A 24,520-nucleotide genomic window follows, 5' to 3' on the forward strand; every position below is an offset into this window, starting at 1 on the left:
TTGAGACAGAGTGCGAGCAACCTCCATGATTGGCATTGATGTGCAATTTATCTGGAGCATGCAAAGAACAGGAAGGCCCGTTGATCAGAGATCACGAAGCAATGCAGCTACATCGTTCGCTCCGTCAATCCTCCAAGCCGAACTGCTCGCCCTCTCTGCATCCTGCTCTCCAAGGACCAAGGAACACTGATCCAGGAACTTTCTCGTCAATTCCTGATCCGTCATTGGCTTCTCGAGGGATCCCACAGCGTGATCGACATGCTCATGCAGGACCTCGCCGTTCTTCATCGTGACAGTGATGTCAGCTTCGTCAGTGCGTAGGCCGTGATCAATGTCGGCATCAATTCTGTCTCGTAGGTCAATCACAGCAGCGTCCGTGACAACAACGTCCGCATATTCTGCTGGACCAGCTTTCCCATAGATGAAACCGACTGCTGCGCCGTGAAAGACAGAAAATTTGCCCTCCAAACCGTCCTTCGGCTTACGTTTAGATGTGAGTTCGATGACCAAAGGATGAACCAGGAGCTCGATTCGTGCAATATCCTCCAACCGAATCCCTCTGTCGTTAAGCTTTTGATGCAAACGAATAGCGCCATCAATCGTGGGATGACACACTATTCCGCACGGGAACGGCTTGAAGGCATTCCTCTCGATCTCCCACGTCTGTCCTAGTCCTTCTGGCGTGCTCGTGCTGCAGTATTTATTGAGCTCTGGTTCGCGCTCCGAAGAGCCAAGCACAACATTTGCCCAGCCTCGTTTGGCTTCCAGTGCAACTTCGCTCGATGTGAAGCCTTTCTTCGCCAGCTGGGCAGCAAGCAGACCATTTTGCGCAGCACGTCCAACATGGAAGCTCTTCGTGTCCGAGCCAAACATCTCACGGAGGCCTGTCGCTTGCGTTGCTGCAATGCCGATCGCATGCATAATTTGTGTCTCGTCCAGGTGCATCAGTTTCGCAACAGCTATGGCTGCACCGATTGAGCCAGTTGTAGATGTGATGTGCCATCCTACGTCGTAGTGAGAAGGCCACACGGCGAGGCCCAATTTGCATGAAGCTTCGATACCGGTGATTAGAGCAGTGATGAGATCGGGCCTAGAAATGGAAGATGACTCGGCGTATGCGAGAACGGCGGAAGCGACTGGTCCCGTGGGGTGAATGATAGTCGAGAGGTGCGTATCATCGTAGTCGTGGACGTGAGAGGCAATGCCATTGAGCAATGCAGCGTATTGAGCGTCGATCCGAAGAGCGCCATGGTTGCCATAAACTGTGCTTGTTGGTTTACCAAAGAACTCTGCGAGGGCATGTCTCGTCTTGGTGACTGTTACATGATTCGCGCCACCGACGGCGCAGCCAAGGTAATTGTACAATGAGCGGATCGCTGCACGCTTCACCGAGTCAGGAACTGAACATGGTTGGAGATTAGAGGCCCATGATGCGAGTGTGCGCGTAGCCATGAAGACTCCCGATACTTGACAATTGATGACAATAATGTAGTGGCTGGCGAAGATCTGTGAGGCGGGTCGTGAGTTGTCCACGAAGCTGAGATGGACAAGAGGTAGCTCAGCCGAGTTCGGTGGGTCGAAGCTTCCTCGTCAGCGAGACTCGCGTAGCAATTCGACGGAAGCCCATGTGGCAACATCAAGTCTTTCGCCGAGTGGTATCGGAGCTTAAACAAGACTAACGATTGGCATGTGCAAGATCGTTGTAAGGTGGCCCCAGTCTGCGTGGGCCAACATACCGTGATTTCCATGCTCGTCATCATGCGCATACAGGTCACAGGATATCGGCCTGCTCGTGGTATAGCAAGTGCAGATCCAAAGGCAGCAGGCTGAGGTCAACCGTGACAGCGGCCGCGTCGAGGACGCCGCCGCCTACATCGAGGCTTGCGTTTGATTCTGACAAAACCTGAAGAAGTAAATTTGCAGAGCTGAACCCTTTCGACCCCATCTCTGCTCATGATGTGTTTCCTCTGATTCGTGCTGAGGAGCGTATACCAGCCGACGGTACGGATGACTTGGCCGCCTCGTCAGTCGCAGATTGGTCCTTGGGAACGGCTTTCTTGGTCCTTTTCGCCGGTTGTGAAACACGATCATTTGGCTCAAGAATTGGGCGCTTCTTAGATTTTCCATCATCTCGCGCAGAATTTTTGGGCTCCTCGACTCCATCCTTGCTCTCGAGGGCGTTCTTCTGCAGTGTTTGCCTGCCAAGGACATATGCAGCTTTCTCCATGTTCACGGCTGACCAGTCATGTTGCTGGCGGAGTTGCTGGACCTTCTCGAAAAGTTGCAAATACTCTTTCGGCGTGTATTTGATTGGCCTGTCCCAGCCTTTGCCCTTGCCCTGCTCCCAAAAGGTCCAACGAAACAGCTCGTCAGAAAAGAAGGGCGCAGAGTCGGCGAAAGCTACACTCAACAGCAAGCTGGCAGTCGCTGGACCGATGCCTTTCAACAGACACAGCTCTGTCAAGCAGGATTTCGCGCTCTCCGCTTTGCCATCGTATTTCGCGAAGGCCGAGATTGTTGTGGTGCGAACCAGGTCCGGAGAGTTTGACTGCACGAGTTGCTTCAATTTCGGGCGAAAGGTGCCATGAGACAACTTCCAGTCGACGAGCGCGACTACTTCACTCTGCTCCAGTGCAGGCTTGCCATCTCGTCTGCGATCCGATACGGCTTGGGGAATTGACGCATAACGCGCTTCTTCATATTTGGCGGCTCTGGCCGGGACGTGTTCGGGATACTCGGTGACGAGATCTGCCAGCGCTTGCTCGGTGATGGAGTCGATGCGTCGGTCTTCCGCTAGAGCCATGTCGCCAGCATATTGGGACGGGTGATGTTGAGCGACGTAAGTGGTCCGACGCGTGCGAGTGCACACGTCGCGTATCCCCGTCAGGAGCGAGAGGGATCGGCGTGCATGACATGGGGCCTGGCGCGGCTGCCTCCACATCGCAAACATCGTCACTTGCGTCTCGACTTGAGCTGCACTGCAGCTTTCACCTTCACTCCTGCTGCTCGTCCACGCCGGCGACGATGCGGTGGATGCTGGAAGCGCTGCCGACATGACTGCACGTCTGTGATTCACCGCCCACGCATGCATCTACGCCGAACTTCGAGCACTCCCATCGCTACATAAGCTCATCTGCAAGCTCACGCGAGACCCGCCATGACCACCAATTCCACGTCGAGGCACCAACGACCCATCACTATCTCCCCCACCGTGTCAACTCATGACCCTCTGCCTCGGCGCCAGAGCGTCGCCATGAAGCCCTCGCCGCCTTCTCGTACTCACGCTCCCACTGTCGATCTCAGCACCAGCGTCCCGCTGCTGAACCCCACCGAGAAATACCTGAAAGGCTCCCTACGCGCCAAAGCGAAGCACGGCAAAGCACGTATGAATTATGCCGAGCTGTCGACGAGAGAAACTGAGCACTATGCGCATGCGCCGATCGCGAGTGGGAGCAGCATGACGCCCGACATCGACATCCGAGCTGGGAAAAGGCGTCGACTTAGCGTCAGCAGATATGAGGATGCCTGGCAGAGCGAAGAGGATGTCCGCCTGCTCAACAAGGTGCGTGTGCTGCCTACCATTTGGCATCCGGTCTGACTAGTCGCAGGCATTCCGCAGCGCCGAGGACAACCTCGTCGTCAAAGACGCCCAGATTGCAGCCCTACGGCAAGAACTACTGCATGCGCAGACTTCATATCACCGAAAAGAATCCGAGCTGCGACAGGATCTGCTTTTCCAGCACATCATGGCTCAACAGCGCGCCACTCGCGACCACGAGAAGGAGAAGATTGGCCTACACCGCTTGGTCGCGTTCCTCAGAGTCGATCACGAAAAGCAATCCGACGCATTGAAAGAGCAGCATCGCAGCGAATTGGAAAGCGAGCGGACACGACATCAACAAGCTCTAGCACAAGCTCTCAAGGAGAAGCAGCATGCCGTCGATCGCTCGCATTCGGCCTATCTGCAAGTCCAAAACATGCACACCGTCATGGAACACGCCAATGCAGTAGCTAAGACCTTCGAAAGTGATCTGGACGACTTGCGGCGCCTAGACATCGAGGAGGCAGAGCAGCGGGAGAAGGACCGGCAGGGACTTCCGCCATCATATGACTCTATCTCAGCCATCGACAAATATATCTCTCCGTACGGCGCAAATCGAAATCGTGACAACGGGACACTAGACCTAGACAACATTGAAACGACCATCACCTCCAACTTCATGCGCGACCTCCGAGCAGCGAATCGAACGTCTCTAGCATTGCGTGAACACGAAGAACGCGCACGCGCTTCTGGCGCAGGTTCCATGCTGTTTCACAGTGCTATGCTGGCCTTTGCAACTGCATGTCAACAACTTCGATCTCTGCTTGAGAATGCGATCGAAAGTCATTTGGAGCCGAACAAATCCTGTGGCATCGTGGACAACAACGAATGGCCGTCTCGACAGTCAAGCAGATCTGCAGAATTTGACGTAAACTCTCCCGTCTTCAAGCTCCCGACCCTTGCTGAGCTCGGCATCCCCGTACATCTGGCCCCTACCCCGACATCGAGCGACACACGAACGGTCGAGCATCCCATTGACCTGTTTCGCCGATCGCCGGCAGTGCCTATTCCGAGCATCAACGAGAAGACACCCTTGCCGGGAGTGGACGCCATCATCGCCGTGACAGATCGTATCTCAGACACGATCTTCGACCTGTGCACACATGTCTTCGCCGCCCTTGATGTGAGAGAATACTGCTCGGACAAGTTGTGCAACAATAAATGCATTCGGCTGGGTCAATGGCTTCGCCTCGCTGATGACACTCTCCTACAGTGCCTCAAGCGAAGGCTAGAGGCAACCGCGGTAGAGGATGTCTTCTTGAAGCAAGCGGATCAATGGTTGACGTGTGTCAAGTGCAAGTCGGACCACTGCGGAGGCTACTGCTTACGCCTACATATGCTCAGCTACAACATCACTCGGCTGAAGTCGGTTCGCCGTACTCTTGACAAGGTCTCCAGCTCTACTCGTGCTGGCGTATACTTCAATGACACGATGAACTGGCTCAGGGACAATCTGGAAAAGGAACGTGAACTTTCGGCCAAAGCCGCTCTACCTCCTGGGCGGCAGGTCACGCCCGTCATGACCGACGAAGAAATGGCACTTGCAATGCAGTATTCGGTATTGGACGCGACGCAAGCTGCAGCTCAGCAAGCGATCCAAAGAGAGGACCCGCCAGAAGAGGTTGCCCGGCGACTACAAGCCGTTCGTGATTTGCACTTTCCAGGCCCACGCTACAGAATCGTGTCCGCGATGGACGGAACGTCCTCCATATCTTCGTCGCCTGCTGGCGAAAGTGATTCTGGTCAAAGACACGCAAGTATGGGTCTCAGAAATGATCGAATCGAGACTTTCGTGAACAGAGCGCACAGGCACGCTGAGCCACCTGGTGTGTCGAGTTCTGGTACACGCACTAGTTCGAGCCTCGCCGGTGACCGAAGCGCATTGCCGTTCCATGATGGATCACCCAGACCTTCAGCATCTGGCGTGCAGACTAGGGCTCAGCATCGAATGGCCGCGAGGATGAGGCAGTATTCTGACGACTTGCAGGATGAGGACGTCTGATCAATTGTCGCACAGCGCAAGGCTCGACCTGTGTGGATGTAGGGCGCTGAATATCTCGAATCTGAACAGGCTGTGCGCCAAGCGGCGACCAGGTTGGCGAACTCACGCTACAGCTGAAGTCTACGCATATGGTGAACCACAGGTAAGTACTTTTGGCCTGCTCACAGCCAGAAACAGCTGTGATAGCACTGAGGGAGGCTCGTTGGACATGCAGTCTTTACCTTCTTAGCTTCGTAAAAGCGAACCTCATCGTGCTACCAATCGTGATACACACGAATGGTCAATGCGTGAGGAAACATGTAACGAGTGTAAATGATGGCCAACGTCTTCCGAAGGCCATGCATGAGACATTGCGCAAAGCGCTCCCCTTCTAATCGTTCTGGCAGCGTGACTTTCTCATCGCCGTGGAGTATCTCACATTTCTGCAGTAACGAGAATGCTGCCAATGGTTAGCAGACTATGGCACCTCAGTCGCGCACAGTATCCACCCAACTTGCCCTCCTCCCCGATTCATCAGTCAAAGGCCACTTCGTGCTCGATATCCTTGACTCGTGGGAGTCGATCCAGTGGCAATCCGCAATATTCCCCAACCTTTTCAATGCACTGATGTATTACCTCCACATCTTCTGCACTGACGCCGATTCGCCTAGTCCCTCGTAAATGCCAACCCATCTCGCGAGGCAGATTCTGCATGGCGATTCCGGAGAGGACTATGAGTTCTGTCGCGACCTGGAGGATATTTGATAAGTGGCTCGGGTGAGAGTGAGAGTGAGAGGAGTAATGTTGGCATGTAACTTACTGGTCCTAGAATCTCATGGTCCGAGAGAAACAACCCGTAAGTGATTTCCCGTGACAGCCAATCGAAGTCTTTGTGGCATGAGAGTAGATTCTCCGTCTTGGCGTGGTTGTGCTTGTAAATTGCATCGAGCCAGGCTCGGCCGCGTTTTTCGTTTTCGGGGCCCGAGGACCAGTTTTCTCTTTTTGAGGAAATCTGTTAGCGAAGAGAAGAAAAGAAGGCTGTAGACTTGTGTCTGTGGCTTGCTATTGCCTTGACTGATGACTTACCTCGAAAAGCTGTAATCCCGATCTTCAGGCCTCTCTACATGTGCTATGCAGAAGATCGCCTCGATAGGTTTGATGACTCCAACGATGATGACGAGTTTGATGAGGCATTCACGAAGGCGGCGGACGAGAGCTTTTCTTTGGTCTGGTGTAGAGAATTCAGGACGGAGGATGAGGTATTTGTAGAGATCAGCTGCTTGTTCGGGATGGTTGCCTGAGACGAGGCAGGCGAGTACTACGATGTACCATTTGTCTTGGCCGAGTGTGGTGGAGGGGAAGGATGATTCGATGGCTTGGAAGAGGGTTGTCAAAGCAGCCGGAAGTTGAGACGTGGTTGATGGAGAGGACGACATGGTGAGATGCTAAGTCTGAATTGGGCAGGTGAGGTTTCGGCCTGATGATATGTGAAAGTGTAGAAAGGCAACAAGCATGAACTGCCAGGTGTGAGCTGGGTCCATGTCGGTAGCTCCGATAACGGCGATGACAGGCTGCAGTGAGAGAGGAACAGTGATGATGGACGCGATCATTTCAGTGGCACCTGCCTGGTCTGACCATAGCTATACGAAGCAGAAGTGCATCTAATCGCGAATGTAGATTTGCGTGCATTGGAGTCGAAGAGACGTGGAGTGAGGTGCTGAAGTGGGGCCAATGTGGCCTCCGACCTCGCCAGCAACTGTTCGACATTCAGCATATTTTTGGAATTCGATCAGTACAGAACATTCGTCTCTAGATCTTCGATTCACGGGCTTTTCTCTTCGCTGTGAATGTGTTAGCGTTGGGCAAGTCCAGTGTGAGAACAAGGAGGTAAACTCACCGGCCAGCTCCTCCATCTTGGCCTTCATCCTCACCATTGGCTCACCATCCACAAATCTCTCACTCAATGCCTGCCAAGCCTCGAACAACGACAGGATCCTCGCGTCCCGAGTTCCCTTGTTCTGCAAACGCTTCATCTCCATCATCGACTTTCCACTCCTCTCCTTCAACATGTCCTTCAGGTAGTTGTGTACATCCGCGTGGAAGGTCTTCTGAGGGAAAATCTTGTTCACCAGGCCCGCTTCCTTCAGTTCCTCCACTGAAGCCTTTCCACCAAACAACAGCCAGTCGTTCGCACGATGCACACCCATGCTCTGCGCCCAGTTTATCGCAGCTCCATTCTCAGGTACCAAACCCATCTGCGAGAACGTCACCTGCAGCCACGCTCCCTCAGCAGCATACAACAGATCAGCCGATCCTTGGAACCAAGCAGCTCCAGCACCGACACCAGGTCCGTTCATTGCTGTCACGAGCACTTTCTTGTGATCGATCATGGCTCGCACGAGTTCCATTCCGACGGCAAACCGCTGGACCCAGAAGACTTTCTTTTCGCCATCATTCTTGAAGTTCTGTGGTGTGCCTGCAATTCCAGTGACGTCGGCTCCAGAGGCGAAAAAGCGGCCTTCGCCTGTGATGACTGTGAAAGTGGTATCTGGGTGGTTATCCAGCTCTCGCAGGGCGGCGATTGTGTCTTCAATGAGGGTACCGCCGAACGAGTTGAGTTGCTTAGGCCGGTTGAACTGCGATCGAGTTAATTCCGATGCGTTTGATGGCGCTTTGATGAAAGATATATGTTTACCTTGATCGTGCCGATGCCGTCTTGAACCGTGACAATAATGTCGGTATATTTCTGCGCCATTTTGACAGGGATTGCTTGTGCTCTGGAATATCTTGGTGCTTTTCGTGAGACTACGGCCGTTTGTTTTATGTCCAATATGCGGCTGGAGGCAGACTTCTTGTTGACATGAATTGGAAGACACATGCGGTTGATCAATCATCAATGCCAGCCGAACTACCTCGGCCTATGGCAAGTGTGGCTGGTGAGCCGCACCGCCACAGCATGCGATCAGCCACAATCTCCTACACCACTTCCATATCCATTTTCACTTCGCCAACATCTTGTAAACGATTCTAGCGCAATCGCTTGCGCACAATACAAAATCATTAGCTTGGCCATAAGACGCAAATTTGTGGGCTAGTCAGTATAATGCGGTAAAGGTAATGGGATGAGAGCGACTTCTCGCGCTCGGTGTCTTGGCCGTCTCCAAATATGCGACAGCGATGAGCCAAGATCGAAAGAGCGCCCCTCACGTCGCACTATGCCTACTTGAGAGCGTCATGGCAGGAACAAACAATAATCGTGCGGTATATCGCCTGCGGTGTTCGGTGTTGAGAAGAGCGGCTTTGGATTTATCAGCAGCGCAACGATCCTTTCGCCTGGGCATCTTGGTATAAGGATTCCAATCACCAGCATACCGGTGCACATGACGACCTCGGCACGTCTACACTCAAGCCGAAGAGCAATTAGGCAACGATGAACAACGAGGAGAACTTCGGCCTCATTCGCCAAAGCGCCGGGCAGGCAACAGTGCAACGAATCCCAATACCGGAGCTACGAGACGGCTACATCCTGGTCCGAACAGTCGCCATTGCTCTCAACCCCACTGATCACACAAGTTTGGATGCTGCCGGTGCTTCGGGTACCCTCGTAGGTTGCGATTACGCTGGAGTCGTTGTGAAAGTCGGCAAAGGCGTGACAAGATCTTTCCAGGCTGGTGATCGAATTGCTGGTTTTGCTCATGGGGCAAATGACGCCTACCCAGAGGGAGGAGCATTCGCTCGATACATTGTGGTCAAAGGTGATTTGCAACTCCACATACCCGATAATGTCGATTTTGAAGCAGCGGCATCGATCGGAGTTGCGATTGGGACGAGTATGTATGCTTTGCACAAGAGCTTGAGCTTGCCACTTCCTTGAACGTCTTCTTTGGCCGATGGAGAGCCTCTTCTTGTCTATGGCGGTAGTACTTCGACAGGATCCATCGCCATGCAGCTTGCAGCCCAGTGTGTTGTTGGCAATCAGATGTTCGAGAGTGCGTTCTGATCAGTGAACCAGGCTTGGCTACTCGGTCACCACATCCTGCTCTGCAAAACACTTCGACTTGTTGCGAGAGCGGGGAGCGAAGCTCCTATACGACTATGTATGGATCAGCATGCCCACTTTGAATCGATGCCTAGGTCTCTACTGATGCTCAGTCCAGCGAGCTCCATCGGTAGGCGAAGATATTCGCGCCGCAACCAAGAACAAGTTGAGTTAGTGTTCGACACTGTCTCTATTGAAAGCTCTGCAGCGATTTGTGCTCAGGCATTCGGGAGCGAAGGAGGAATATACTGCAACCTGCTAGACATCGCGTGTCCACGGGAGGACGTCAAGTCAGTGTCGTTCCTGGGGTACTCTATGACCGGCGAACGGTATGTCTACGAAGGAGAAGGAATCCCAGCGCAGCCCGAAGACTTCGTCCTTGGTAGACAGTATATGGGCATCGCCGAGAAGCTTTGGGCAGGAGGCCAGCTCAAGATGCATCCTCAACGGGTCGGCAGCGAGGGGCTGTATGGGGCTTTGGCAGGTATGCAGGAAATGCGCGAGGGGAAAGCAAGTGGTGAGAAACTGGTGTATCGCATTGAAGACACGCCGTGGCCGGAGGCAGATCCTTCGTCAGGCCGAAATGCCAGAGATGGGAAGCTTCTTATTTAACAGCAACAACAGTCGTCGACAGCATGACAACAGCCTTCTATACATTCGCAACAGATGAAGCAGGCGCATAGATCAACTGTGCAACATTGTGAGTCGAGTACCTCAAGCTAGGTCAATCGAAAGCGTATGTGCCACTCACGAATTATACCGCCACCTCGCATGCCGAGGAATGTTCTCTTGGGTTTCTCTTCCTCTCGTGGAGTCTTTTATCTCGTCAGCTTTCGATCATTTCCGAGCTTCACGAAGCATGCAATTACTTCTTGCGCAGCTGGAGTCTCTGCGGTTGGTGCTGTGGGAGTCATTTGCCTAGGAGCCTGGTATTGCATCTCGACATCATTTGGGGCAGTCATCTCGACGGCAGCAGATAGTGATTGGCTTCACAAGAGTAACAAAAGCCGGGAATGATCAACGAAGGTTGGAAGTAGGAGTGACACGCAATAGTAATGAGAAGTAGCGGCAAGCGGTGTGAGACAGTCCACATACCATGAAGACACCACTTCCATTTTAAAGCCCAGTACCAAGCTTCGGAGAATGAAGCTTGGTTGGTGCTTGTCTCGATTCAAAAAGTGGCGCTACGCTCGTGTCACGTTTGTTAGCCAATGGTCGCTGACCGTGTCAGCTCACTCAGCCAGGCCGCGCGTCATCCACGACTGGGAAGCCACCTCGAGGGTTCAGGAATCTGGATTGTACACACACGCGTTCACACACGTGCATGTGGCAGTGCGTGGCTCGAGCAAGGCACTACTGCGCGATTTATGATCTGACAAGGTCTCGTATCGAGGTTGAACTCATTTGGTGGCTGAGCTGATGATGCTGCGAAAACGACAAAGTTGTAAAGCTCAGCTGGCTTCAATATGCAAGTATGGCTGTCGCAGAGCAACATGAGATCGAGGTCCGAAGACTTGGGGTCAGTGGCACAGTTCATTGCTTAACTGCTTGAAATGCAAGTTCACTGATGCAAGCCTTGCAGAAACGAGAGCTGGGCCGACATGCATTCGAAAATCGCATGCCTGATCGCATAGCAGATATGATCCGCGAAGAAACTGAGCGGAACCGAGCCCGCAATGTGATACCCAAGCTTGCGCAGTATCTCCAGCAGGATCCAGAAAACAAACATGCGTGCTTGTGCACGACAGAAGTCGTGCAAGTCCACAAGCTGAGGAATGAAGGCGGACATTTTTGCGGATATCGGAATATTCAAACGCTTCTTTCTTGCCTTCCAGCCTCGATAACATGTTTGGGATCAAGTTCCTCACTTGACAAATGTAGTATCCTCGATATCCAGGAAATGATCGAAAGCGCGTGGGATGCCGGAATCAACTCGCATGGCCGCATTGCGACTGGAGGCATTCGAGGGAGCAGGAAACATATTGGGACACCTGAGGCGGAAGCCCTCATGCTGAGTCTCCGTATCCCATGCACAGGACATGTCTTCGAGGGTAGAGACGCATGGCACGAGTTGCTCAACTTCGTAGAGAAGTACTTTGCGCACGCAGGTCGTGATGCAGGATCCAGTCTTGTCTGTCAGACTGCTCTCATGCCGCTGTTCTTTCAACGGCCTGGACACAGCATGACTATAATCGGCCTCCAGAAGACTCGATCAGGAAAGCGTTCGTTATTGGTTCTTGATCCAGCCTGGCAAGCTCCATCAGCGATAGTGGGATCGGAAGATATTAACGCACAGTCTAGTTGGAAACGACACCGGACTCTGAAGATGTATCGCAAATCTGAACGATACTTGAAGCGCTTCGGCGGATTTGAGATCCTGGAGATTCGAGTGCCTGGAAAGCTCGACCGTTGAAGGATTAAGGTTCCGTCACCTCGTGCACAGCCACAATATGCAGGAGTGGTTGCGTTCAAGGCGTGGTCTGTCCTGTCCCTCTTCCCAATTTTCAAGTGATCGCTACATCGCCTGGCTTCGATTGGCATGGGCATCTCTTCCGACTCTTGGCCTGCACGAGAGCAGGTGCATCTCGATGTCGACAAGGTGCTACCGCATTCTTCGATCAACCCTGAGGCTAAAGTCACGGTGGTCCTCATCCACGGAGCATGTGTCGACCGCAATGACTGGGACATGGTCATTCCTTATCTTCACGACTATCATCTTCTTGTTCCAGATCAAATCTGCCACGGCGAAGCTCGACATATCCAGCCATACACGACGGCGTACGCTGCAAAGACAATCGCTCAACTGATCCAACAGCAAGGTCATGACGGGTTGGCTCATGTTGTCGGGCATAGCCTAGGCGCAAGTGTTGCCTTGCGCCTTGCAGCGGAATATCCCGAGGTCGTAACCTCGATGATCGTGTCCGGCGTTGGAAGGCTGCCGAGGAATGGCTTCACGCCATATCTTCCGTACGCAGTATGGTTAAATCAACGTATAGAGCGATCCATGCCTAGGTCTGTCACGCGCTGGCTGATGGACGGCACGGACGTTCGGTTTGGCGACATATCAATGTGCACGTTGGACTTCAATAAGGAAGTCTTCTCCGGCAGCTTGAGTGAGGAACAGTGGCCACAATTCGAAGCTCGAGCGCTCGTCATTGCCGCGACCAAGAAGGGCATCTTGCCGACAAATGATAATGTACAAGTTGCGCGCGACGTGGCAGAAGCTGGTCGGAAGCTCAATCGCGAGACTTTCGCTGTTCAACACAAAGCCATGCGGCACCCGTGGAACAGGCAGGATCCGAGGCTGTTTGCAGAAGTGCTCAGGACCTGGGTCGAGGAGAAAGGCATGTTGCCATCTGGCTTCGAGCGATTGTAAAGTCGGAAGCTGTGCACGTACAAAGCTCAGCAAAGTTCAGCTGAGCAAAGAAGAAATCCTGCCGCGAGTGCAGACTAGGCCGATTTTGGTATGCAGCTCGCCACTGTATTTGATTCGTCTGCTTCAGCTTACTCGAATTGTGACGTAGTCGCACGGTGAGAGCAATCCCGCAGTCTGAGTGTCCTGTAGATGCAAGCGCAGCATAATGTGACCTTCGAAGAATCGACATGGTCTATCGCGGAAGATTAGGCAGAGGTTGTGCGGAATGCAGGGCGAGGAAGACGAGGGTACCGATGAATTACAGCGCCGTCGAACCGATTCAGTAGACTGATTGATTCTGCAGTGCGATCAGGCACGGCCTGCTTGTGGCCAGTGCAAGCGAGCAGACCGAAAGTGTACCGGATATCAAGATGTGGCCAGCCTCCGCGTGGTCGATCAGACGCGAGACGTCCACATAAGAGCTTCGAAGGCTAGTTCTGGCGGCCTTTCAGCTTCTAGCCGAGTCTCCCACAGCTCTCCTTCTGATGGGGTGGACTTCGGAAAGCCGTACTCGCAGGCTAAGCGGTCAGCTGGAGCTATTGTGCAGTTTTCACAGTCGTCAACCCTTGCAAGCCCGGCGTACCATGCCACAATTGTGGCTGCTAACCTCTTTTTCGAAAGGTATGTCAGCGTTTGGTTAGCACATTCTAAGAACGAATTGGACTTCGTAGCACCGCTTTACATCCAGGCCAAAGCGGACAGCATGCTGTCAAATGTCGTCACGGCGTTAGGGTTGGCCTCATTATCGACACAACAAGGGGATCGTACACTCGCAGTCATTGCGGGAGAGAAGTATTCGAAGTCCCTCTGTCAGGTACAGAAGTCCTTACAGGACCCGAGACTGGCGCAGACGGACGAGACTGTGGCGACAGTCATATTGCTGGGGCTTTATGAATTGGTCGATTCCGGCGGGAACTCGAAGGATGGCCAGAGACTCCTGCTCCACTTAACCGGCGCAGTGCAACTCATGCAGTTGCGAGGGAAAGAAGCCATACTGGGGGTAGAGCATCATATGATGTATCAGCGCGTGGCTTCCCAGATCGAGCTCTGCTGTCTGCATGAGAGGCAGCGCATACCGACCGCGCTTTTGAAGCTGGAGAAGCCTCTCCGAAGTCGTTTTCATGCCGAAGAGGTCATGACAGCTGACCTCATGTATATTGCAGCTCGATTGTGCGAAGTGCTCACGTCGACGAGAGTCGTGGACCCTGCCGCTATCCTCATGAATATCGACTGTCTGGTCGCGATCGAAGGAGACCTGAATATCTGGTTCAATCGACGATCGCCGCGGTTCCATGCGGAAAGATTGCCTCTACGTAATCCCGGAGAGAAGTTCCTTGAACACAAAGACGTGTACCAGAACGATATTGGCGCTTCGGTAATGAATCGATATCGCTGCATCCGCATCGCCGCAAACGAGGAGATCGTTCGCCTGCTCGAGATGGAGTTCGAATTAACTTCCACTCGAGACAATGCGCAGCGATTGAACCATGCCCTTGCCTGTATCTTGGCTGTATCTGAAGACATCGCATACAGTCTTCCGTACTTCTTTGGCGACGATTCCGGACTGAGATATCCCACTGTGCACGCTTCAGAGGGCCGTCCCTTAATGTATAGCGGACTGTCGTGCTTAATGCCGATATATCTGGCGTCGAATCCGGAGAGAGTGTCGAACGACATGTTCCGTTGGACGATGCGCCATCTCGAGATCATTGCCTACGACATCGGGATACCACAAGCCCGGTCTCTATTGGCAGAGCGTCTGGCTTTCAAACCGGAGTGGCCAATTTGCAACAACTCCTCGAAGCTAACTGCTCACCCCGTGCAGAATATCTGATTCGGGTGATGGCCCTGCAAGTGCCGGATTCCATCGTCCAGACGCCGGCCTCTTCCCACCGACAGCGCCTGAGATCGTCTCGCTGCTCTTCTGCTTGCCCATATCTGCGAAGTGAAGTCCTGTGTTGACATTTGATCCAAAGTTCCAATGGTCCTCTACGAGAGCTTCGTGGTTCTCTTTTGGACAGCCGCGCGGCGCCATTCAGCCATCCAGCGGGGAGATGAAGTTGGGAACTCGGCAAGAAGTCCAGCAATGCTGTGAAGTCGGAGCCCTCCTATCAGCTGATACGCGACGCATTGGGCCGTTCGCTTCGGACACCTTCCACAGTGTCCAATCCAAACAATCAAAAATTGAGACGTTTGTTGGTCGAAGGAGCTACTTCTACAATGGGAAAAGTGGAATGCTTCGCATAATCCCTGTCCGCTCGGTCGTGACTTCCGTCGCTAAGCCTTGCGCGGACGTTGTTTCCGCGTTCTGGAACCAACACAGCACGTTGCACAAGACGTTCGCAACAACGCTTGCGCAGTCTACACCACTGCGCGGAAGAGCGCAAAGTCGCGTGTGGCAGCCATGTCAGGCACACGTGAAGCGACGCGGGGAAAACGCCACAGGCATGAGGATTGAAACACTTCACTTTCTTCCGCCTTGCATCGTTGCCTCTTGCTCGGGCGTTGATCCGGAGTGGACCACCTCGCTTGCAGTATGAAAGTTCAGGATTATTGGCTCCATCCACGTTTCTCCAGCGTCCAGCTAGCACGCAGCTACAAGATTAGAGCGGAATACGGAGCGCACCCACGTACTTGCGAATGTCTCCGGCAATCTTTTCTGCTCGATTACTACCGGACTTCATCTGATACGCGCCTTCACTCCAATCCGCTTGGCCGACAAGCTTTGCTGGAGCGACGAGTGTCAACTGCGGACATCCAGCGTCGATCCTGATGCGACTGCCACCCATTTCGTTGCGCCAGATTACCGCGGGAAGATGCTTCGCCCAGTCGTGTGCTTGATGCTGGCACTCGCAAGCTATGTCGCCACAGCAGAATCAGACTCGGGCTCTGTGCCGCTCTTCATCGACAACATGAATCCCAATGCGCAATGGGCCGCTTCAATCGAAAATGCTTGCGATGGCAGTACAACCTATGTGGTTTCCATGACTTCAGCTCCATTTGGCAATGCGGGTCAGGTCAGCAGAGCCGTGAAGCTGCAGGATCCCGCAACGTGAAGCTGATGTGCTGCCAGGTCGCAACAATAACAGAAGGCAGCGACTTCTTCCGAGTCACCAGCGCAGCAATCTACTCTGAGACTAGCGCCACCATGCACGAATCTTGCGCGCTGGATACCGCAAAGTCAAGTGCCTCTTGCATCGTCACCGTCGTTGACGATAATTATGGTCCTACTCCTCTATCGAAGACAATCAGCTACAACCTCACCGGTACTGGCTACTATCAATATGACGTCCAAATCACCGGCGGAGCCAAGCGCACCGCTAATGGAGGTACTTGTCAAACAAGTGCAGCCCAGTCATCTTTCACCTCGAGCCCGTCAGCAGTCGTGTTATTCGGTTCATTTCTGGCAATGTGTGTCATTGGCCTCCTTTGGATGTGAGGGTTGCTGCTGGGGCGATTGCCATGACACACGTTGATTCTGCTTTCTGGAAGGGGCACGGGCGTTTGAGACGAGATACCAGGGCGCAGTGAGGTTACGATGGGGTCCGAGACAGGTGTAAGTCGACAAGCTGTAAAGACCCAAATCAGCTTTTACCGCATGACAGTGGTTCCCACGTTTCGCTAGGAGTGTCGACAGAGACTACGCCTTTACGCCTCTGCGAGTCCACGAGGAGAGCTGTATGCATGGCCCCTTTTTCGCACAGTGCTATCAGAGTGAGGGAACAGCGGAAATAGGTACTAGGCGCCGGGATGGTGAACAGTGGACCTCGATCACAAATTGTCAAGTGGTCTCCGACAGTGTATCCCCTTTTCTGCTCCACTGCCAGTCGGGCGATTGTACCCGAGCAGCCAGTACACCTTGCAACGAGACCACTGATAACGATGCTCTTCTTTGCCATGCCTTTCGCAGCTGGTCGAAGTCCTCATATCGAAGCCGAAACTGCTGTGGCCCAAGCTGTTCGGCGCCATCATTGTGTTCGGCCTTGCAAGCAAACAGATGCCGAGCGCGGCGGGAGTCGAAGACACGGACCGAGCATTCTGTTTCTATGTGGACCCTGGGCACCCAGGAAAAGATAGATTCCTAAGCAGTGACAGGTGCGTCCTGTTCTCGCGATCTTGTGTGGAAGTGTCGAGATTCGTCCGAGCTGTGAGCGCACCTTCTCTTTCTGAGAGTGGCTACTGCCATCCAAGTGTTCTTGGCCACCAGGCTCTGGTGTCGGGGTCGATGCTGTGCAGAGTCTGCAAATGTACAATGATGTAAGTTGTCTGCGGCTCTACGGGTTCGACACGTGGGAAAGGTGAGGAAATCGTGCGCGTGTCGGCGGCTTGGGGCGACGTCGGCACTCGGCAGCATTGAATGACGTCGACCTGTCTCGCGTCTTCATCGCGAAATCGCAAAGCAGCCCATCTTTCCAACCAGTAAATGGCAGCAAAATTCGGTTACGAAGAACGGGAATCCTGCGCATGCCTGCATCGATCGAGCACAAAAACAGTGCAGTCATTACCAAGCCCAATCACAAGCCTTCCCAAGCAGATCTTGTGCCGCCAAGCTCGACCATGGGCATAAAAGGTTGCATGCTCGGACTTTGACGGCAGCTCCTTCTGACGTCGACCTTATGGAGCCCGCTTTACCGGAAGAGCACAAAGTTGCCTCGAAGGAGACTCCACCGCTGTCAAATCGGCTCTCGATGAGGGAAACCACCAGAGCGCACATGGCGATGACGACGTTGGCGCATAACTCTGCCCGTTCTTCATCTTCTGCCCTTGGGGTTCCCGGTCCACTGTAGGTTCCCATATATAACTGCCCCGTGGAGGGCACGTAGCATTCCACGACTTTGGTAACACTGTTTTGTTTTTCTCTCTGTTTCCATTCCCGTCCTCCGATCATGAATCGGCTCAAAATGTTTGGCAGAGCGAAGAATACGGACAGTGGAGCAACCACTCCTCGACAAGATGGCGCTGCATCGCCCGTTGGCACCGAAAAGAGGTCGACTGACAAACAGCATCATGGCGATGTGGAAAGAGACGGAGCTCCCACAGACCGAGAAAAGATCAGATTATTGCGCCCATATACATTCGCCCTTGCAGCAATTGTGAGCATTGGTGGTTTCATTTTTGGCTATGATACCGGTAAGTAGGTTACTATTGCAGCTCTTAGCAATCATCTCACATAGACGAAACAGGTCAGATCAGTGGATTCCTCGAGATGCCCGACTTCTTGCGACGATTTGGCAACGTTGGCAATTCGCCCGATACCTATGCCTTCACTGATGCCGTCTCCGGAACGATTGTTGGTCTTCTCTCTATCGGAACCATGTTTGGTGCCTTGTGCTCCGCCCCCGTAGCAGACAAATTCGGCCGCAAAGTCTGTATCATTTTCTGGAACATCATCTTCTGCGTGGGCGTGATCGTCCAAATGACTGCGGAGTATAAATGGTACCAAGTCGCACTGGGCAGATGGGTAGCTGGTCTCGGTGTCGGAGGCCTTTCTGTCCTGACTCCTATGTACCAATCCGAGACAGCACCCAGATACATCCGAGGAGCAATGGTTGGTTGCTACCAGCTCTTCATCACGCTCGGCATCTTCGTCGCATACTGCATCAACTTCGGAACCGAGAAAAACCAGGACGCATCAGCATGGCGTATTCCTATGGGCGTCGGCTTCATCCCACCAGCCTTGATGGTCATCGGAGTCCTGTTCCTCCCAGAGTCACCTCGCTGGGACTACCGCCACAACAACATCGAAAGAGCCCGGAAGACCATTGCCCGATCGTACGGAGTGACCATAAACCACTGGGAAGTGCAACGCGAGATGCGCGAGATTAAAGAGAAATACGACGCCGAATTCGCAGGAGGTGGCAAGCCGAAGTGGTACGAAATCTTCACTGGACCTCGTATGGCATATCGAACTTTGCTGGGCGTTACAATGCAAGCACTGCAACAACTCACAGGCGCCAACTTTTGTAAGTCGCACTTATTATCCACTATGGCTTGCGTTTGCTGACAGCATTCCAGTTTTCTACTTCGGGACGACCATCTTCACGGCAACCGGGCTTGACAACAGCTACATCACCAGCATGATCCTCGGCGCTGTGAACTTCGCTTTCACCTTTCCAGGTCTCTACGTAATCGAGAAAGCCGGGCGCCGCGGAGCTCTAATGTGGGGAGCAAGTTGGATGTTCATGTGTTTCATGGTCTTCTCTTCCGTCGGACACTTTTCCTTGGATCAAGCAAATCCAACATCAACGCCAAAGGCCGGTGCCGCAATGATTGTGTTTGCTTGTAAGAACCCTTCGCTCATCGATTTCCGGATGAAACTCGTGCTAATCAATCCTTCCCAGGTCTCTTCATCGCAGGATACGCAATGACATGGGGCCCCGTTATCTGGGTCGTCGTTGGAGAACTGTACCCCACACGTTACAGGACCATGTGCATGGGAATCGCCAGCTCAAGTAACTGGTAAGCTCTTTCCACATACATTTCGCTAGGGCCACACCAGCTAACCATCATATCTCGTCAACAGGATCTGGAACTTCCTCATATCCTTCTTTAGCCCCTTCATCACCTCCGCCATCGACTTCCAATACGGCTACATCTTCGCCTCGTGCTGCTTCATTTCGATCCCGATTGTCTTCTTCTTCCTCGAAGAGCACCAAGGCCGTACGCTCGAGGAAATCGACACGATGTACATCACACACGTACCACCACGCAAGAGTTCAAAATGGCAGCCACCGATAGGAGAGGACTTGGTCACCGCAGATGCGTTGTATTTGCAGCCTGGAGCAAGAGGCATCAAGAAGGCAGATGCGGCGGGCATGGAAGGAGAGGAGAGAAGAGAGGATTTGCAGTTGCCGCCGGCGACGGAGAGAGAAGGCATTCATGAGAGTTCTGGTGCTGATGCTGAGGCGACGGGCATTAGTGGGGTAAGAGGTATGTCGTATTCGAGGCCGCATGAGTCGTAATGTCAGTGATTTGGGGAGCATATTGCATTGCAAGCAATTGTTCAATCATGACTTGATGCATTGAGAGGGAGTGGGTTTTGTTATTTCTAGCATTGAGATACCCGCTGTGAATTGATAGTATTACTACTCTTGTGTTCCTCTATTCTTTCGATCCTGTCGCGGATGTGCTCGGTAATGTCCATGCTGCGAACATGTTTCGCTTCTGTGAAAACATATCCTGCGTCGTGTCCTATTCAAGTACCTCCAATGCTTCAGAAAAAGTTGCGTGCACAGCGTCTGTACGCACAGAAGGCTGCTCCAGGATAAAGGGAGAAGATCAGTCCAGACACGCGTCAAGTGCATCAGTGACCATTATCGTGGGCGTGGCCATTGGTACCGGTGCCGAGCCGGACTTGGATGGTGCGAAGGAAGCATGCTGGGGTTGCGCTAAAGACCCATTCGCCAGACTTCACATGCTGGGCCCAGTCCGAGAAGAAGTCCTCGACCGACACGTCATGGCGATTGGCCCAGCCATTGAGTGGCCATTTTGTGATCATCTCTACCCGGCAGTCAGCTTCATCGACAGATTCTGAGACTTGTCGTTCAGGGACGATTGAAGGACTAACTCTTTTGCATGTCGTAGGCAATGTTCCAACCTGCTGGACCGATTGCGGTGGCAATCTTGAATGTTGTTGGAGGCATCCGCTCATCATTCCCGACGTCCCTGAAGTCTTCCGGAAGGAATGAATTGACCAGATACGAAACAGCGGCGCATCCTGGAGCAATGGGGATGTCGTATTCTAAGCGGGAGGCAATTCGGTGCTCGGCGTTTGCGTAATTGCAGAAGCACGGCAGAATGCCGATCAGCTCAATAGTGTCTGGTTCGAGGCCGGCACCGCGTAAGTTGATGACCTGGGCAGCGTCTCGTCAGAGGGAGCTGCAACCGTAACGAGAAAGTGTCTCTGCGGCGATTCTGACCACACTCTTGCTGGGTGGAGACACTCACATCGACGGGGTCCTTTGGCAGGCCATGTGGAGGGACTTGGATGTCCATATGGCGGACATAGCCTTCTCCGATGAGGTACTCATACATCAACTCCATTCGATCTATGAAGGCGCGAAGCTCTTCGGCCACACCGGCGGCTCTGCGAGGCGATCCGCTCATGGTGCGAGTGTTCTGCTGTTGGTGCTCGTGGTGGTGGCAGAGCGGTATGGGAGCGTCAATTTGACGACAGAGAGGAGTCGAGACATGTCCTGGCAACACTGGATGAATGAGATGCAGTCGCATCCTGTCATCGTCGTCGTTTCTCCGCCAAGCGCTACATTGGTGCTCGCTTGTGACTTCCGTGCTCACCAGCTTCGCGCCGTCTGATGCGGTTGCGAGGGTGGGTTGTGAGAGTCGGACCTACCTTGGACGGGATCATGGCCGCCATGTGGGAGACAGCATCGTACGTTCGCTGGAAGGGAGATACCGCTGCTGTATCAAGTCTCGGAAGACGCATACAACACGCTGGTGATGACCTTTGCGACGTCGGCGATTGCGGTGGTGAAAGAAAGACCCTGGCGCCAAGCCCGCAGCCGTCGACTCACCCCACCTCCCACGCCACTGGACTCGACTGCCTCCGACGACGGTTTGTCATCACCTGCACTTTGATGCGCGGAGATGTTCCCTCGAAGCAGATAATCCAGCCTGCCGACTATCTCGACTCATATACCACCACCAATTTCTCTTTCCCACGCCCTCACACACCAGACACCCATTCCCGTCGACCACCATGGCTCCCTCGGTGCTCATCGACAACACGCCCGACTTTGATATGACTGATGACTTCGTTGCCCCCGTCAAACAGACCAATGCCTCCTCGAACACCCGAACGCTCCTTCTCGCTCCACCTTCCGTTGCCTCGCACCCTTCCGCTCTGACAGAAGTCGCCGAGGCATACGACCGCTCACAGACAGACATCCAGATGCTGGATCGACTGGCACTCGGCTTGGTGTCACTTCCTGCGACCACATACGATGTAGTACTCCTACTTTCAGACGTTGGCTCACCCAACGAGGGCACAAAGCTACTGGATCGCGCCGTTATGCAGAGGATAGTGGACAGCCTGAAGCCGGGTGGACGCCTGAAGAGTCAGGATGGACAATTGGGTGCCGTGCAGAGTTCAGAAAAGACAGAGGCTATCTTGGCAGGCTTAGTGGATGGCAATGGGGATGGCATGGTGAAACAAGACAGTACAGCCTCCACGCAGACGGTCAAGCTGAGCTTTGGCAAAAAGAAGAAGGCCGATGCAGCGGCGGTACCTGCAAATGAGCTGGAGGCTGCCAACATGGGCAAGAGGAAGATGGGCGACGTCGAGGTGCAGCACACCAATGGCAACGGCGCTGCGCCTGCAGTCACGTCCACGCCTGCGGGTGTGGGCTTCATTGAAAATGAAGCCGATTGGGACAGCGCAGAGGACGAGTTTCCAGATGACGACGAATTGGAGCGGGCTGGTAAAATCGACCCCGATACCTTGTTGACCGAGGAGGATAGGCAGAAGCCGCTGAATATTCGTGAGTGCTACACGAACGTTTACTCGGGATCAACGCACTGACACTATCGTAGCTGAAGCTTGCAAGCCCAATGGAACAAAGCGAAGGCGAGCATGCAAAGACTGCACCTGCGGTCTTGCTGAACGCATTGCCGCCGAGGACAAAGCCAAGCGGGCTGAAGCAGACAAGAACCTGCAGAAGCTGAACGTGGCTGCACCAACACTTGCTGCCGATGACCTGACCGAAGTCGACTTCACTGTGCAAGGCAAGGTGGGCTCGTGCGGCAATTGTGCTCTCGGCGATGCCTTCCGCTGTGACGGATGCCCTTACATTGGTCTACCTGCGTTCAAGCCGGGCGAGGAAGTGCGGCTGCTGAACAATGTTGTCCAGTTGTAACACTGTGCCAATGGCAATGATTGATGGGATCAGCGAGGCGTTGGGCGCATGTGAATCGGACAAACGGCTGGCATAGATGGCTATACAATGGCGAAATACCCGTCCGAACGAGAAGAGAACGCATATGGACGAAGGTAAATGGCGCCCGGGGTTCATGAGTAAGCATTCTATTCCACAGTACTAGAACTATACCATTGGCACGTTGTACCACGCCATCACACAGAGATCGACTCGGCGATTTATTGGTCATTGCCTGACAAGTCGTTGCTTTTCGTGGAACTTCGGGAAAAGCCTGGGAATAACATGGTCATTTTGACTTTGCTCATCCATGCCATCCGCATGACTTAAGCATTGATGACAAGGAGTCTCATCGCCTCCAGGATCCTTGGTCATCAAGGTGAGAAGCTTGTCTGGATCAACTTTAGACTGGACAGCAGGACTCGTTGCAGACAATCACTGGCGACCCAACACCAGACTCTAGAAGATCAGCATTGAGCAACATGCTGGAGTCTTGTTGATGCACGTTTCCGTGCAGAATCTGGAAGAACTGGACTTCTCTTGCCTCGTGAACAAGGATGCTCAGCCGTCACACTTCCACGAACAAGGTGTCATCCTTCCGATTCTGTTCTCCATTTCTGGACTACCGCTCGCCGAGCCTGAATTTCAGAGAACCGGGTCCGTGGATCCCACGTAGTTCTATCTGTCCTGGATTCTGGACTTAGTCTCACCATCTTCTCATTGCCGGTTGCTAGTGGAGAGCACTGACTACATGCCTGGGCCAGTCAGTCAACCGCTATTCTCGCGAATACGAGAAACAGATCATGAGGCATATAATTGCTCGCCTTTCATCAACGACGAAGCTTTTCAAACCACATCACACGTTTTGCAGCAATCGCAATATCACAATGCAGTTCTTCAGTGCCACTCTTCTGCTCGCCTCGGTGGCCGTCGTCTTCGCCAGCCCGCAGGCGCCGAGCACCGACTCCAGCAATGCGCAGTGTCCTTCTCGCGCGGTCAATATCATCAACGAACTTTGCGACGGCCGACCCGGTTGCAAGCTGGATTCCTGCAAACTCTATTCGCTGAACTTGGGCGATGATTGCATTGCTATCTGCGTAAGTTATTGAGTGGCTAGAGTCATGCCATACATATCACACGTGCAGAAGAGGCTTACGTGATATGATGAATAGAATGGTAAGACGACGAAGGGAGGGAAGTGTGTGGACGTGCAAGGAAACTTTCAGTGTTGCTTTGGGCTTTGTGCGTAGATGTGTTCCATAAGGGGCGAGAGAGGGAGTGAGTATCGCATGTTCGATGTTCTGAGCTAGATCGCGATACTCACAAACGACAGGACTTCAGTCTTGGACAGAACAACAGGGTTCAGCCTCTAGCATGTTTACACTAGGGCAGAACTTCGTATTTCCTTCTCAGAACGGCGTGCTCGAACGCGCATACAAAGCTTCAATTGCCTACCGTGGACGTACAATGCCTGCTGCATGTACCGCCAGCACTCTGCAGCATATGTACAGTCTTCCAAAGCGAAGTGACGGGAGCGTATCCCTGAGGGATTCGGACTGCCTCCATTTGGACATCTCTGTGCAAAGCACATGCA

At 53.3% G+C, this 24,520-nt stretch overlaps 13 protein-coding genes across 13 annotated transcripts; 8 read left to right on the forward strand and 5 right to left on the reverse strand.

Moving 5' to 3' along the window:
• Positions 1-84: 84 nt before the first annotated feature.
• On the reverse strand, positions 85-1,452 carry CKM354_000725200 (uncharacterized protein; the record flags this gene model as incomplete). The annotated part of the gene is made up of 1 exon (XM_044802595.1): positions 85-1,452. The coding sequence occupies one exon, from the start codon at positions 1,450-1,452 to the stop codon at positions 85-87; it is 1,368 nt and encodes a 455-aa protein (XP_044658530.1).
• A 499-nt stretch (positions 1,453-1,951) lies between these two features.
• On the reverse strand, positions 1,952-2,803 carry CKM354_000725300 (uncharacterized protein; the record flags this gene model as incomplete). Its single annotated transcript, XM_044802596.1, has 1 exon — positions 1,952-2,803. One exon carries the CDS (start codon positions 2,801-2,803, stop codon positions 1,952-1,954), a length of 852 nt encoding a protein of 283 aa, XP_044658531.1.
• A 354-nt stretch (positions 2,804-3,157) lies between these two features.
• CKM354_000725400 (uncharacterized protein) lies at positions 3,158-5,603 on the forward strand (the record flags this gene model as incomplete). Its single annotated transcript, XM_044802597.1, has 2 exons — positions 3,158-3,562; positions 3,609-5,603. 2 exons carry the CDS (start codon positions 3,158-3,160, stop codon positions 5,601-5,603), a joined length of 2,400 nt encoding a protein of 799 aa, XP_044658532.1.
• Positions 5,604-6,116: 513 nt separating this feature from the next.
• Positions 6,117-7,018, reverse strand: CKM354_000725500 (uncharacterized protein; the record flags this gene model as incomplete). Its single annotated transcript, XM_044802598.1, has 3 exons — positions 6,117-6,332; positions 6,403-6,580; positions 6,669-7,018. The coding sequence occupies 3 exons, from the start codon at positions 7,016-7,018 to the stop codon at positions 6,117-6,119; spliced, it is 744 nt and encodes a 247-aa protein (XP_044658533.1).
• A 373-nt stretch (positions 7,019-7,391) lies between these two features.
• On the reverse strand, positions 7,392-8,337 carry CKM354_000725600 (uncharacterized protein; the record flags this gene model as incomplete). The annotated part of the gene is made up of 3 exons (XM_044802599.1): positions 7,392-7,423; positions 7,480-8,218; positions 8,278-8,337. 3 exons carry the CDS (start codon positions 8,335-8,337, stop codon positions 7,392-7,394), a joined length of 831 nt encoding a protein of 276 aa, XP_044658534.1.
• Positions 8,338-9,012: 675 nt separating this feature from the next.
• On the forward strand, positions 9,013-10,233 carry CKM354_000725700 (uncharacterized protein; the record flags this gene model as incomplete). Its single annotated transcript, XM_044802600.1, has 5 exons — positions 9,013-9,412; positions 9,515-9,542; positions 9,595-9,679; positions 9,740-9,791; positions 9,884-10,233. 5 exons carry the CDS (start codon positions 9,013-9,015, stop codon positions 10,231-10,233), a joined length of 915 nt encoding a protein of 304 aa, XP_044658535.1.
• An 862-nt stretch (positions 10,234-11,095) lies between these two features.
• CKM354_000725800 (uncharacterized protein) lies at positions 11,096-12,034 on the forward strand (the record flags this gene model as incomplete). The annotated part of the gene is made up of 2 exons (XM_044802601.1): positions 11,096-11,140; positions 11,204-12,034. 2 exons carry the CDS (start codon positions 11,096-11,098, stop codon positions 12,032-12,034), a joined length of 876 nt encoding a protein of 291 aa, XP_044658536.1.
• Positions 12,035-12,160: 126 nt separating this feature from the next.
• On the forward strand, positions 12,161-12,997 carry CKM354_000725900 (uncharacterized protein; the record flags this gene model as incomplete). Its single annotated transcript, XM_044802602.1, has 1 exon — positions 12,161-12,997. The coding sequence occupies one exon, from the start codon at positions 12,161-12,163 to the stop codon at positions 12,995-12,997; it is 837 nt and encodes a 278-aa protein (XP_044658537.1).
• Positions 12,998-13,224: 227 nt separating this feature from the next.
• On the forward strand, positions 13,225-14,870 carry CKM354_000726000 (uncharacterized protein; the record flags this gene model as incomplete). The annotated part of the gene is made up of 2 exons (XM_044802603.1): positions 13,225-13,284; positions 13,341-14,870. The coding sequence occupies 2 exons, from the start codon at positions 13,225-13,227 to the stop codon at positions 14,868-14,870; spliced, it is 1,590 nt and encodes a 529-aa protein (XP_044658538.1).
• A 982-nt stretch (positions 14,871-15,852) lies between these two features.
• CKM354_000726100 (uncharacterized protein) lies at positions 15,853-16,475 on the forward strand (the record flags this gene model as incomplete). Its single annotated transcript, XM_044802604.1, has 2 exons — positions 15,853-16,053; positions 16,110-16,475. 2 exons carry the CDS (start codon positions 15,853-15,855, stop codon positions 16,473-16,475), a joined length of 567 nt encoding a protein of 188 aa, XP_044658539.1.
• A 1,447-nt stretch (positions 16,476-17,922) lies between these two features.
• Positions 17,923-19,998, forward strand: CKM354_000726200 (uncharacterized protein; the record flags this gene model as incomplete). The annotated part of the gene is made up of 5 exons (XM_044802605.1): positions 17,923-18,166; positions 18,220-18,999; positions 19,052-19,318; positions 19,378-19,495; positions 19,560-19,998. The coding sequence occupies 5 exons, from the start codon at positions 17,923-17,925 to the stop codon at positions 19,996-19,998; spliced, it is 1,848 nt and encodes a 615-aa protein (XP_044658540.1).
• A 341-nt stretch (positions 19,999-20,339) lies between these two features.
• On the reverse strand, positions 20,340-21,142 carry CKM354_000726300 (uncharacterized protein; the record flags this gene model as incomplete). The annotated part of the gene is made up of 3 exons (XM_044802606.1): positions 20,340-20,536; positions 20,604-20,889; positions 20,984-21,142. The coding sequence occupies 3 exons, from the start codon at positions 21,140-21,142 to the stop codon at positions 20,340-20,342; spliced, it is 642 nt and encodes a 213-aa protein (XP_044658541.1).
• A 610-nt stretch (positions 21,143-21,752) lies between these two features.
• Positions 21,753-22,908, forward strand: CKM354_000726400 (electron carrier DRE2; the record flags this gene model as incomplete). The annotated part of the gene is made up of 2 exons (XM_044802607.1): positions 21,753-22,533; positions 22,586-22,908. 2 exons carry the CDS (start codon positions 21,753-21,755, stop codon positions 22,906-22,908), a joined length of 1,104 nt encoding a protein of 367 aa, XP_044658542.1.
• Between the last annotated feature and the right edge of the window lie 1,612 nt (positions 22,909-24,520).

This window comes from Cercospora kikuchii (genome assembly GCF_019650295.1).
Source record: "Cercospora kikuchii DNA, contig_00004, whole genome shotgun sequence".
Lineage (NCBI taxonomy): Eukaryota > Fungi > Ascomycota > Dothideomycetes > Mycosphaerellales > Mycosphaerellaceae > Cercospora > Cercospora kikuchii.